The sequence below is a fragment of the Glycine max genome, chromosome 19 (assembly GCF_000004515.6).
Source record: "Glycine max cultivar Williams 82 chromosome 19, Glycine_max_v4.0, whole genome shotgun sequence".
Classification (NCBI taxonomy): Eukaryota; Viridiplantae; Streptophyta; class Magnoliopsida; order Fabales; family Fabaceae; genus Glycine; species Glycine max.
The window spans coordinates 39,492,045-39,506,131 of NC_038255.2; the positions used below are offsets into that span (position 1 = coordinate 39,492,045).

At 32.4% G+C, this 14,087-nt stretch overlaps 1 protein-coding gene across 2 annotated transcripts; it reads left to right on the forward strand.

The window, feature by feature from the left end:
• Positions 1–952: 952 nt before the first annotated feature.
• Positions 953–7,184, forward strand: LOC100808754 (phosphatidylinositol 4-phosphate 5-kinase 5). 2 transcript variants are annotated; one of them, XM_014771458.3, is made up of 9 exons: positions 953–1,807; positions 1,924–3,158; positions 3,753–3,920; positions 4,156–4,321; positions 4,413–4,529; positions 4,672–4,865; positions 5,128–5,258; positions 5,369–5,441; positions 6,433–7,184. In XM_014771458.3, exons 2-9 carry the CDS (start codon positions 1,957–1,959, stop codon positions 6,710–6,712), a joined length of 2,331 nt encoding a protein of 776 aa, XP_014626944.1. In that variant the 5' UTR covers positions 953–1,807; positions 1,924–1,956; the 3' UTR covers positions 6,713–7,184. The 2 variants fall into 2 exon arrangements, with proteins under 2 accessions (XP_014626944.1, XP_003554127.1); XM_003554079.5 differs by having other exon boundaries at positions 953–3,158.
• Positions 7,185–14,087: the final 6,903 nt, after the last annotated feature.

A 14,087-nucleotide genomic window follows, 5' to 3' on the forward strand; every position in this document is an offset into this window, starting at 1 on the left:
TTCTCACACACTCTTTCTTATCTTCTCCTCTAATTCTATTCTTTACTTAGGGTGAAGATTGTCATCAATTATAATAAATAAGTTATCTTAAAAGTTGAAAGAAAAATAACTTTCAATGTATTCATTCAAATAGACTTCATCTAGTAAAATATAATCTTTCAATTTGCATTTAAATCACCTAAATTTTAGTGTTAAAAATTTAATTTCCATTATATATTAAATATACCTTATTGACTTGAAAATCACAAGAATTAATGGTTCCATAGCTACTCTAATGTGAACATCATTTTTTTAATGAATTAATCACATTAGGAATGTTCAAAAACTGAATTATTTTATTGTAGACCCAAAAAATTAAACTGAAAATTTGTGGAAAAAAAGTCAGAGAAACCAAAAACAAAAAACTAATTTAACATGATTGGATTAAATTGTAGATCCAATAATGTAATTTAACTTAATTGAAACCAAATTTATATACACATAAATTCATTTATGAAATTAGCATCCCTAGCTGTGTTATGTGTTATTTGAAATTAGAAAAAAAAAAACCTCAGAAATGTGCTAATTTACTCTTAGATAAATTAAAAGGTGAAAAGTAATTAATTATATTAAGATTAAATTATCTTTTTTGTCTTTTATTTTATGACAATTTTTAACAGTGTAAAATTTTTAAAATTATTAACAATGTCAATTTCAAATGGATGGAATGAAAATTTTGAACAAATTTAAAAAATAAAAGACTAAAATGATTTTTTTAAAAAATAAAGGATGAAATTGAAGATAAAAAATAAAAGAAAGGGCAAAAATTCATTTAGCCTTATATTAATTAGGTATTTTTTCTTTATTATTAATTTTTATTTAGTTAATCAATGTTTATTTATTCAAATTAAAATATATATATAATTTATTAACTATTATTACTACTATTTTAATATTTTTATATATGAAATATAGAACTTTTCTATTACAATAATTTCAACTTATTTAAAATATATATGTTTTTTATGTTTTTTTAAGAATTATTTTATATTTTTTATTATAGCATTTAAATTCAAGGGCCAGTTTAAGATAGTAAGAGTAGTCAATTCTAATATCACCTAACAAACTACAAGAAGCCAGCACTGATTGTTTTGAGGTGAGCTTTAGAGAGAGAAGCATGAGATAATCAAGGTCCACAAAATTGCTGGAGAGAGATTGAAGGGGTATTTTGTAGGAAAGAATCTGCACTTGAAGTTTCAATTGAATCAACTATTATATGAATCACAATATTGAAAATTGATGGTTATTATCTAACTTTGTACTGTAATTGACAAAAAAGAAAATAACTGTTGTCAAAACGTTATTCTTTCATCAAATGGAGACATTAAATGCCAATGGTTTGACAGTGATTACGCACATTAAACCAAAACAAATTGGAAAATTTGTTAAATAGCCCTGAGAATAGCATGCAAACACCTTGATTTTAGCACCAGTCTCCATATGTCATGGCTCTTAGAGGTTATAGGAGATGCGACCCACAAGAGCATGAACTTTTCAAGGTTCCATATTCAAAGATATCACAACATACACATACCTTCATGAATTAATTAATCACATGACACGTGCACCAAATTAAGGACAGGTCCTCTAACTTACTTTGCAAGTGACAACTGTCAATAGTTTGACATAGTTTTGACGAGCATCGTACGTGCGCATTTCCTGTAACATCAACATGTCCCCATACTCTTTGGAAATTCTCATGCAAAGAAACAAAAAAGCTTGGGACAACATCAGAGTTCGTTTTGGTTCATCAGAAAAAGCGCGCATGGTAGCATCAATCTCTTCAAATTGTCGTTACATGTTTTTTTCTTTCAAGGATGCATAAACAAAACCATGATTTAAATGCATTTGTTCATGTGGGGTACTGTCCATGATTATTTATAGTAAGTACCAGATGTGAAGAGAGAACAAAGCAAAATGATTGGAAAAGATAGCGGTGTTATGAAGGCATGGGAGGCAACGATGAGAAAGACACACGCAGTTGCCAAGAAGCGTGCAAACAGCATATTTGGGACGATATCTTTGGCACATGTTGCGGATGAAGAAGAAAACAATGATGGTTATGATGACAACGAAGAGAATGAGAACGAGGCATTTGAGGTATACATTGAAGAGAAGGTTCTACCAAATGGGGATTACTATACAGGGGAATGGGCAAAGAACTTCCCACATGGGCTAGGGAAATACCTATGGACCGATGGGTGCATGTATGTTGGAGAATGGTTCAAAGGGAAAACAAAAGGAAAGGGTAGGTTCAGTTGGCCTTCAGGGGCCACATATGAAGGGGAGTTCAAGAGTGGTTTCATGGATGGGAATGGCACATACACAGGGTGTAATGGGGAGACTTACAAGGGGCAGTGGGTGATGAACTTGAAACATGGTCATGGTTTCAAGAGTTATGCAAATGGGGATTGGTATGATGGGGAGTGGAGGAAGGATTTGCAGGATGGGGAGGGAAGGTATGAGTGGAAGGATGAGAGCCATTATGTTGGGGAATGGAGGAATGGGACTATGTGGGGTAAAGGGTCTTTTGTTTGGGCCAACAATGGGAAAGTGTTTGAAGGGTTTTGGGAAGATGGTTTGCCAAAAGGGAAAGGCACTTTCAAGTGGCACGATGGGAGTTTTTATGAGGGAAATTTCAGCAAGGATGGTAAGGATCAGAATGGGACATACCATCCCTGTGAGTCATCAGAGGGGGAAGGGCATAGTGAATGGGACCCTCAACAGTTGTATAATGAGTTGAACGGGTATTCAGTTTGCCCTGGGGAGAAGGTTCAGGTTATGCCATCACACAAGAGGCTTGCGATTTGGAGGTCTACAAAGACAGGGGAGAGTGCTAAAAATAGGAGAATGTCAGTGGATGGGAGGGTGAGTGTTGGCTTGGAGAGGCCAAGTGATAGGTTGCAAATATGGGATGGTGGGGAGAGTGATGCTAGAACTCCAACTATGGGGAGTGATTTGGATGAAGATTTGATGGCTTTACGTGTAGATGATGGTAGTGAAAGTTTGACTCAACTCCAACCTCTGAAAGCACCCAAGAAATCAAAGAGGCAGGGAGAGACCATATGCAAAGGACACAAAAATTATGAGCTTATGCTTAATTTGCAGCTGGGAATCAGGTAGGTGTGTGTGTGTGTGAGTATGTTGGATATCTTTCTTAAAATTTCCAACCTGGTAGAAATCTAGTTGTTTATGTTTCTCTCAGTGTTATTTGTATCAATTAGTTGCTTTAGTTATGTTACTTATTCACCAAAATGATTACAGTTAGAATAACAAAACGCCCAGTAAAAGAGAGTTGAAATGGCCCATAGGGATAACTAAAGCTTGCTTTATTTTCTGGCTCTATGTATACTTCCATGATCTCCTTGCCTGCCAAATTGCATTTCATTATCTCTTAATCATATTATGTCAATGAGTTATATATCATCTCAAGTGTCAACCACCTCTCAATAGAAAGGAAAAATGACTTCTATGGTTCATTATGTTTCTTTTAAGAATAAATTTATTTCCTCTTATTCATATAACTCCACCTTACAAAATAAAACAACAATTTTATATTTTTTGCATGCACAATTTGACGGGTTATGCAATTGTTTATATACATATACATATATATATATATATATAAAAAATTGTAGACTCTCTAATTGCTTTCTTTTTGTGCCTATAACTTTATAATATTTCATATTTTTGTAATTTCTTGGACTTTATAGGCATTCTGTTGCAAGGCCTGCTCCAACAGCATCACTTGATCTCAAGCCTTCAGCTTTTGACCCTAAGGAGAAAGTGTGGACAAGATTTCCACCCGAAGGATCCAAATACACTCCACCACATCCATCATGTGACTTTAAGTGGAAGGACTACTGCCCGGTAGTTTTTAGGTCAGCCCTATTAACACTTAATTTGTTGTTTCTATTAGTTATTTTATGCATATTATATTACACAAGTCATTCAATGAATAATTTATTATTTATGCATGAAATTTCCCTCTTGCCATAAACAAGTTTTATACCGTGAGTTTAATTTTGATACATTTTGTAATGTCAATCAATTTAAAATCCAAGTGTTAATGTGAGTATCATTTTCTTCAACTTATACATTGCACTTTGTCTTCAGAACTCTTAGGAAGCTATTCAAGGTGGATCCAGCTGATTACATGTTATCCATATGTGGAAATGATGCCCTTCGTGAACTTTCCTCTCCTGGAAAAAGTGGTAGCTTCTTTTACTTAACCCATGACGACCGTTACATGATTAAGACAATGAAGAAAGCTGAAGTGAAAGTGAGTTCTACACTTATCTTGCCATGTTTGAAATTTCTTAGGAACCATGACATGTTTCCTCAAATTTGGCCATGCTTGATTTGTGTTGCAGGTTCTATTGAGAATGCTTCCAGCCTATTACAATAATTTTCGAGACCAACAAAACACTCTTTTGACAAAGTATTATGGCCTGCATTGTGTAAAGTTAAATGGACCTATTCAGAAGAAGGTTCATTTTCTAACATGGCCTCATTTTTTCCCTTCTACTTTAAACTTTTAATATATTTTACTTTTTACAAACTTTAAATCTTTGGCATTAACTTAACTAGTGTTTGAGTATGATAAGCTTCTTAATATGTTTGGTTTTCCAGGTTCGGTTTATCATAATGGGCAACCTCTTCTGTTCTGAGTATATCACCCACAGACGCTACGATTTGAAGGGTTCTTCACTTGGACGCTTCTCTGATAAGCCTGAGACAGAGATTAGTGAAACCACAATCCTTAAAGATCTTGATCTTAATTTTATATTTCGACTAGAAAAGTCCCGGTTTGAAGAATTTTGCAGGTGATTAGGATTTTGATACCATAATCTGTAATTTTGTATTTAAAAGCTGTATTTGACTGCTATTGTATATATTTTGAAAATCAGTTATTTAAATTGTGATAAAATATATGTATATGCATAACAGTTAATGAAGTTAAAATTCATTCCCTAGAACAAATAACTGCTAAGTTAAACAATTGAGAATCAAAATAAGATTTGCAGTTTTAATTGTGGTCTTATGTCAAATTAAACTGAGCATGTCAAACATATATTTGTTCTCCAGACAAGTTGATAAGGACTGTGAGCTTCTAGAACAGGAGGGAATTATGGATTATAGTTTGCTATTGGGCATTTATTTCAAAGATATATCGCCAGATGGGGAAATTATTCCTTTACAATCTCATACTCCTACTGGTAATTTTCTAACCTTATATGAAGTAGTCTATAACCTTAGTGCTTAAATATATGTGTTTGTGTCAATGGTTTGACAACTCAAGAAGGACCCTTCTGTTTTCCAACTTTAGGTGATTCGGAAAATGAAGGAACTCCCCATACTTCAAGTGAAGATACAGATCAATCTCATTATGATCCTTCCAGGTGAAATGTCTATTTAAAGTTATTTTAGCATACATGGAGTAAACAAAACTTATAGTTAGTAAGAGCATCTCCAGCGAGAGTTGCTTATTGGGTTCTTTAAACTTTAGAACCAATTCTTATGTAATTTCATTATTTGATCAAGCGTGGTAGTTCTTATATAAGAATTATTGTTTGTATAAGTAATCGATCTTAATAGTTCTTATGAATTGTGAGACAATTTTAGGACTCATGTTAAGTTCTTAAAATTGCACTATTGAAAATGTAACTTGTTAAAGTTGTTAAATCTCATGGGACATTGTAGGGTCAACCAAAAGTGAATTAAGCAACTCTACCATCATTGCACTATTAGAAATGTTTTAACCAAATTGTATCGGATCATACAATTAGCAAATTAGCCATGTAGTCAGCTATACAATTAGATTTGTTATTAGTTTGTTGGTGTGTTAGTGTTAGAGGAGAAACCTCCTTTATCCAATAAATACATGTACCACTTGTATCAATTCATTTAATAGCAATATTGAACCTTATTTTACTTTCCAAGAATTCACTTTCTTATGCTCTCTTTGGCTCGATCCCTTTTGCCATCGCTAATGTAATTCTAATACTTGAGCTTAATGGTTATGGTTGCTTAGAATTTTAATTGATTTCTTTAATTTGTCCTTTTTCTACTTAATACTTATTATTAGCATCTTTACTAAGCATTATCCTTTCAAATTAAACACATCCTCCCCCTCTAATATTTTTCTTTAACAAATTATTTCCTCAATTAAGGTATTATCTTTTGATTTAATCTGTAGTTAATAAGAAATGCAATGTACAACATTTTCCAAGTAATCTAGTTAGGGTTTTTTTTCCAATGGTGCTATACTTGTGTATGTAAAAGCATTCATAATATCCATCATTCAATTACATTTACAACAATTTATCATTCTTGCTAGATGAACAACTCAAAGCTTGATATGGTTATTTGTGTCTATTTGATTGTCTGCAGTATCATATTGGGTATGAATATGCCAGCAAAGGTTGAAAGAACAATAAGAAGAAGCGGTTGCGAATTACAGCTTGTAGGAGAACCAATTGGAGAGTTCTATAATGGTGTGTTGACTTTTGGTATCATTGACATACTTCAAGACTATGACATTAGCAAGAAGCTTGAGCATGCCTACAAATCCATTCAATATGATCCGACCTCAATATCAGCGGTTGATCCTATACAATATTCAAGGCGTTTTCGTGATTTCATATTTAGAATATTCACTGAAGACTCTTGAAAGGTATACGCGATTCTTCATTTTCTTATTTGGAAAAAGCATAGTTACAAATATCCAATGCAAAAATAGCAGTGTTGGGGTGTTGCGAGTTATACCCTTTCTGGCTTGACTTAGTACACTTTTGAAATTTTCCCATTTGGGAAGGAAAATGTTGGTTCTACAATTGAGATTCACATGATTTTGGGTACTAAATCAAACCTATTGTTTATTGTACGTTCTTAATTACCTTAATTCTTTGTATAGTACAAACGTACAGTATAAATAGTATACATGAACATTCAACACATAATAGAGAATAATAGAGAATGCTGAAAGCAAGAGTGACTGTGTATTGCATCTTGTAGCTAGAATATAATATTGTATCGTTTATTAGAAATTCTTTTATAAGAGATGGAGAGGTTTGATAGGGTATTCCAGCTTTTTGTATCTGATTGGGATGTATATAGGTGAATGAAAATGTATCGATGTATATGTTTACCATTTCGTTTCTATTTTTTATGCCATCAATAATTTCATTGAATATAATAAACAGAGTTTGTCATTAAGTTCCCAATTTCAAGAAACTTTTCAAGAACACACTTTTGAGAAGTTAAAATTTTTCCCCATAAATTACAATAATTTATTTACCTTAATTTTTTAAGAAGGGAAAATATAGTTAATCCCATTTTATTTTCTTAATTTTTTCCTATAAAAAGTGTTTTTCTTATAAATATATCCAAATTCGCAGTGAGTTTAGTTGCATTGAGAGAATCGTGCTTCTCCTTTTATTGCAGTGACATTTAGTTTACAACTTATCCTACTTTAAGTTAGTTATAGTTGTTTTTTTGGGAAATGATTAAAAGGCTAAGACCATCTTCAACCAACAAATTCATCAAAATTTCTCTTCTATTTTTTTAATAATAGTTTATACTTCTCTATTAAATCACATCACATTTCTTACAGAAACAACTCAATTAAATGTTAACAAACTAAAAAACTCGCTAAAAATTTCTTAAATGGATCAGTGTTATGTGCAGCGGAAATGGTAGCTGGTTTCGAGGTTACCAATGCCTCTAGAACAAGAGGAAGAGAAAATATAGAGCTTGAAATTTGAGGGCCAAACTGCCTCCAAGAACTAAGAGAAAAGGGAAAAGGAATTCTGCTATTTTCTTATGTTGGGAAGTGCAATTACACATGTATATATAAGCTATGGAGGGGACAAGAGCCCAACAAACACTAACTAAAATATGCATAAAGCAGGAATATCACAACAGCAAGATATTCCTTTATTCTCCACTACCTAAGCATATTCTAGAAGATACGATCCTATCCTAATGGTGCGCTTCTCTCACGTACAGACACTACATGGAACCCGAAGTGCGCGTAGCCTTCAAGTAGAGGTAATGGCTTGCCTTTTGGGCCTTGCTTTCTGCAGTCCCAGATTGTTATCCAAAACATTCCCACCCTCATCAAAAACACCTTGTCCTCAAGGTGTTGGGGCTTCAAACCATGACTTAAAAATGTGAATCGGGATCCCAAATTAAAATGGGTGAGGAAATGAGCACGTGAAGATGAGTGTTGCGGAAGCGGAGCCATTTGGCGGTGTCGATAGTGGCATAGAAGGGAAGGAAGGGGTGGTCGAGCTCCGTGTCCTTGACTATGGCAATGAATGTGACTGAAGAAAATAAGCCGAGGTCGGAGAGGAGGATGCGGTGGCTGGGGAAGGACGCTTGGGGCTTCCTGTTATCGGGGAGGTGGACGGCAGCAATGGTAAGTGGAGCCGGTAAAGGTACGGGGTTTTACGACATGAGTGTGGGGCGTGGCGGCGGAGTTGGCATGGTCGTGGGTGCGGTGAGCGTGGGTGACGGAGTAGGCTTGAGCGGCAGGGGCAGCTACAAAGGTGGTATTGGGGTGTGAGTGAGGAATGTCTGTGTAGAGGAAGAAGATGGAGGTGGAATCGGCATAGGCGGCGGTGGTGACTGCACGGAGGAAGGAGGGTAGTGGTGGTTGGTTCTCAAAGGTAGTTTTAGGAGAAGGGCATCCAGTGTGGAGTTGAGGCGGCGTTGAGCGACAACGAGTTTAACCAAGACGGCCTCAAGGCGGTCCTCAGTAGCAGGAGAAAATTCAAGGTGGTTTGGCGGGTGTTGTGGGTGGTAGTGGAAGGTGGTTTGGCAGCCATGGAAGCTTCGTTTGGTGGTTGCTGAAATGAAGGAAGGGTTCCCTCAGTATCGAACAAGTTTAGCAAACATTTGCGGGTACTCTCAAAATCAATCCCAAGGGATTGAGCTGGATGTACAAAAGGATGAAGGGTGTGCGGCAACGAAGGGGATGGATGTTGCGGAAATGGTTACTGGTGGTTGGCGGTGTGGAAAGGATGGCAAGGAAAGGGGTGGTTCGACAGATAGTGTGGGTTGCAATGGCTGGAGTTGGAATGGCAGCCATGGAAGGCAATCATTGGACTCTCAATGAAAGCACCAAATTGTTACGTGCAATGGAAATGATAGCTGGTTTTAAGGTTACCAGTGCCTCCAGAACAAGAGGAAGAGAAGAGATAGAGCTTGGAATTCGAGGACCAAGTTGCCTCTAAGAACTAAGAGAAGAAGGAAAAGGAATTCTGCTATTTTCTTATCTTCGGAAGCGCAACTACAGACATGTATATATAAGTTATGGAGGGGACAAGAGCCCGACAAACACTAACGAAAATATGCAAAAAGTAGGAATATCACAACAGCAAGATATTCCTTTATTCTCCACTACCTAAGCATATTCTAGAAGATACGATCATATCCTAATGGTGTGCTTCCCTCACGTACGGACGTTGCATGTTGCATGGAACCCGAACTGCATGTAGACTTCAAGTAGAGGTAGTGGCTTGCCTTTTGGGCCTTGCTTCCTGTAGTCCCATATTGCTATCCGTAACAATCACACAATATATTTAGTTTCCCAAACACACAATACTTTTGTAGCATGGACCCACAAAATCAGAAGAGAAACGGGTTCTCTACCCAGCAACCCAATCTTGAAAGTGAGACCCACACAATTTGTCTCCAACGATGGAAATTTTTTTCTTACGTTTCTTTTACTGTAGGCGTTAGTGGAGAACTCATCGATGAAGTTGCTCTAATACTATTTTGGATAGTGTGCTAATAAATAATATGTTAGGGTGGCAAGCATAAACTCACCTAAAATTTTACGCGAGTCAGGACCAGCTTAAGGTCCAAACAGCCTAAGCAAGGGCTTTAGGTTAAAAAAAAAAAGTCTCAAAATTTTTTTTTGTACTAATATACCTCGAAAAAGTTTATTGTAAAATTATATTTGAAAATAAATTAAATAAAACAATAATAATTTTAATAAACTATTTTATGAGTAAATAAAAAATCTCATTTTTAAATTTGCTTTAGGCCTCTTAAGTCCTCGAGTAGTCCTTGACAGAGTCTAAACTATATGTTAATTTTATCATGTCACAACCACTCGATTATTATATGGGCAACAAGAGAATTTGCTTCAAGAGAGGGTTGTCCATCAAGAAAAATTTCGGTAATGTCACGAGAAATCAAACTCACATTCAAGAAGAGAATAAAGGCTAATTTAAGATCGTTAATAATCACTTGTATCAATTTAGTGTCAGGATTGAATTAAGAAATTAAATTTTCCAATAACTTCAAGTTAATATCAAATTGAAGAAACAGAGATGTCCTTATTATTTTAAGAATATGTGAGGCATATTAATTTTGGGGGAGGGTTGACGGGATTGGAATATCTTTCAAGTATAGCTTGTGTATCAGATTATGTAGAGCTGAAATGGTAGAACAGTTCAGTTATAAGAGGATATTAGCACAAGTCAATATAGGGGCACCCCAGCCATAAATGACTGGTTGCAGAAACTTGAAAGGGACGGGTGCAGCATGTGTGTTGTGTTCCAATAGAACAAAACGACAAATCGATTGGCTTTAGTATGCTGGAAAAGCCACTCTTTACAATTTTGTGTTATTATCAAAATATAGAAGAACAGCTACATTGTCAAAGACAAAATTTATACACAGTTCCTAAAGTGCAGTTTATACCTTCGTTAAAATTAGAGTTTCACTACGGTAATCCATTTAATCTTTTAATGCAAATTTTTATCATAAAACTTCTCAATTTTGATTGAAAAACAATACAGACTACACCTAAGAAATTTGACATGTATTAAATGTTTTAAGTGTACTTTTATCGTAGACTCCTCTACCATGCATGTCATATAATGGTTTAATTAAATGAATATGATAATAAACTGTATCTAAGAAAGATATATTATGCATAAAAAAAATAGAAAATGAACACAGAAGAACGAATTGTAGGTATATACGAAATGTTTTCTTGCAGTGGCGCTATTTGTGTAAAATTGTAGTTTGAAAGCTATTTTGACCTTATTATATGCGCAAATATACATATGGATCAAGTGGAGCTGAAAGAAAAGCCAAAATAAAAATCTGATAATTACTTCATGCTTGAAGAGTAAACTAATAATTTAATTGTTACTAATAATCTAATCGCTTGGTGCTGAATTCTTGGATTCATCAAGCAATTTGTAGTTCTTTTGATGAAACATGACATATTCTCTTCATATTAATTTGTAATCGTCACAATACACTCTTTCGTATTTAATACGAAAGCATCCTAATTCCACAAAGTTAAGAGAATTGGATCAGCATAAGTTTATTTGGCAAGAAATGTGGATGCTTTCGAAGTGTTTAAAATCATCACTTCTAAAAGAAATGCTTTTGAAAATAATTTTTTTTTTCATTATTTCCCTTTGCATCGGATTCTAGTCAAAAGTGATTTCGAAAGAAGCTGATAATCCACTAGAAATAAATTAACTATAATATATATCACTTTTATTAAAATATTATTACATATTTTATATCTGAATAAATTATCATTTTACTGCCCATGTAATTATTTAAGGCATATAGATCATTTTGGTTTCTAATTTTATAAACGAGGATTCATTTTAGTTCTTTTAAATGCAAAACAATAGTAAAAACTAAAGTGAAAAATAATTGAAATGAATGACTTTTCTTAAAATTAGAATTTAAATGATCGATACTTACATCTTTAAGAAATACGATGAAATATTTATTAATGATTTATTATTTTCTTGATAGTTTTTTTATGTGTTTGGAATCATGTCTGCAACCTACATCGACCACCAAAATTGCAATAACTAGTTTTTGAATTATGTAAATTCAGAAAGACGTAACTCATAAGGAAACACACATTTATTCATAAACAAAATTTTATTTTATTTTTAATAGAAAGTAACAAAATATTAATATTCAATGCACTAACCTTTTGCCGCATCACAAAAATCACTTTTGGAATTTAGACATGATTGTCCTTTTATCGGTATTTTTTGAAGTTCTTCGACCACTTCCATTCTTTTAATGGGTTGGAAACTACGTAATCCTACGTTACTTCTCACAAGTTCACAAAGAATAAAACAAAATTTCTTAATACTATACCCGTTCAAAGAGAAATGATGGGTGCTTAAATAATTTTTTAAATAGAATTTGTATATTATATTAAAATTGATTGATTGAGGATGACACAATTAATAGTAGTTGGTTGTTTCAAAAGAATTAAGAATAATAGAAAATTTAGTAAAATTTCAATATTGTAATTTAAAAATATAAATCTGGTTGCATTAGTTATTAATTTATATACTATAAAATTGAGTTTCCCTGTTGAACACAAGAAGATTTCCTACTCTATTACTTTTCTTTGAAATTTTTTTGAGTCAATCTTTACTTAGTATTTTTTTTTAAATTCTCTCAAATTAATAATTATTTTAGTACTCTTTTATACCAAGTTTTCTGCTTAACATTTTTTAAAATATTAAATCAATAATTATCTTTTCATTTAGATAAAGATTTATTTTTCTCCATTTAAATTCCACTTTTAATTACTTTTAAAATTTTATTTTGATATTAAAATTTCATTTTCATTCCCAAATCTTACCCTTTGAAACATTACATTATTTTAATTAAACTTTTTAAAATATATTATTTTTCTTAAATATAAATTGTTTTATTTTTATTTGTGTAAAAATAATCATATATATATATATATATATATATATATTACTTATACAATTTTAAATATATTTATTTATATTATTAAAATTTTAGTTAAATTAAAAAATAGTCGTGCCACTAGTTTTATCAAATGTTAAAGTACAAGAGCTCTAATATTTTTTGAGTTTAATTTTCTGCCGCTCCAATAACTTTTACCAAATTTTTAAATAAGTACATGAACTTTTTTTTAATTGGGTCTTAAAGATGTTTTTTTATTAATAGGGTTCTCCCATATAATTATCGATATGGAAAATTAACTCACAAACACTTAATTAGAAGTGAAAATAATAAAGTGATGTTTATGATGTATGTTACAAGCATAATTGAATCGTCAATGATTATAATTTTTTTTTATTGTCAATCAATTATGAGAGTTAGAGGCTTCTGAAAAAAAATTAAATATTTGAATTTGAATTAGAATTAGAATTAAATTAAATTGACCTGCAAAATAAAACATTTAAAATGGAACCCACTTTAAAAATTAATTCCTCCAATATTTGAATTAAAATGGAAGAAGGACTTTATGTTTATAATGGTTAGATAATTCTTATTTGATCATATTTCTTTTTATTTATTTATTAAGGGTAGCTGTATTATTTTATACATATTTTTAATGTTCTTTTTTCTTGTACCAAACAACATAAAAAGCCATCATACTTTCGATCTATTTATTTTCTTTTCTTTTACTTTCATTATTTTCACTTTCTTTCTTAAATCTTACATATCATAAATACTTAAAAGAAATTTTTTAGTATCCATGATAATTTTATCCTCCCGGCTAAAACAATATTATCTGTTAAAATTCAACACAAAAAAAAATAACATCTCATATGAAAAAAACACAGGTGACCATTAAAGAAAGAAAAAATTTACATACACATCCTCTATAAATATGGAGAGTCCATGGTATAATTGGTATTAGTTTTTTTAATTAGAGATATCTACAAATTTTTTGTTTGGTATTTAACTAATCCTCTCGAAACTATTTTATAGTAAAGTGATACATTTAGTTATAATTCTATATCAAAGTTGAGGGATCAAACCTCAAACCATAATTTAGGATTTCAAAATCTCAAACTATAATTTAGGATTCCAAAATACCAAACCTATCAACAATTTTTTATTCAACTTCTCTTTTATTACATCTATTGATGAAACATATATGAGCTAATAGTTACCAAAAATTAAGATTTTTTTTTCTTTTCAATAAAGGTCAAGATCTTCTAGACTTCTACATTTTTTGTTTTCTTTTTTATTTCTTCCATTACTATGATTTTAGA

Bases quoted from the DNA above. Each gene is read 5' to 3' on its own strand.
- LOC100808754 (XM_003554079.5), top strand. From the start codon at position 1,957: ATGATTGGAAAAGATAGCGGTGTTATGAAGGCATGGGAGGCAACGATG. The intron at 5,259-5,368 runs GTAATTTTCTAA...TTCCAACTTTAG, and splicing joins ACAATCTCATACTCCTACTG to GTGATTCGGAAAATGAAGGA. The intron at 5,442-6,432 runs GTGAAATGTCTA...GATTGTCTGCAG, and splicing joins TCTCATTATGATCCTTCCAG to TATCATATTGGGTATGAATA.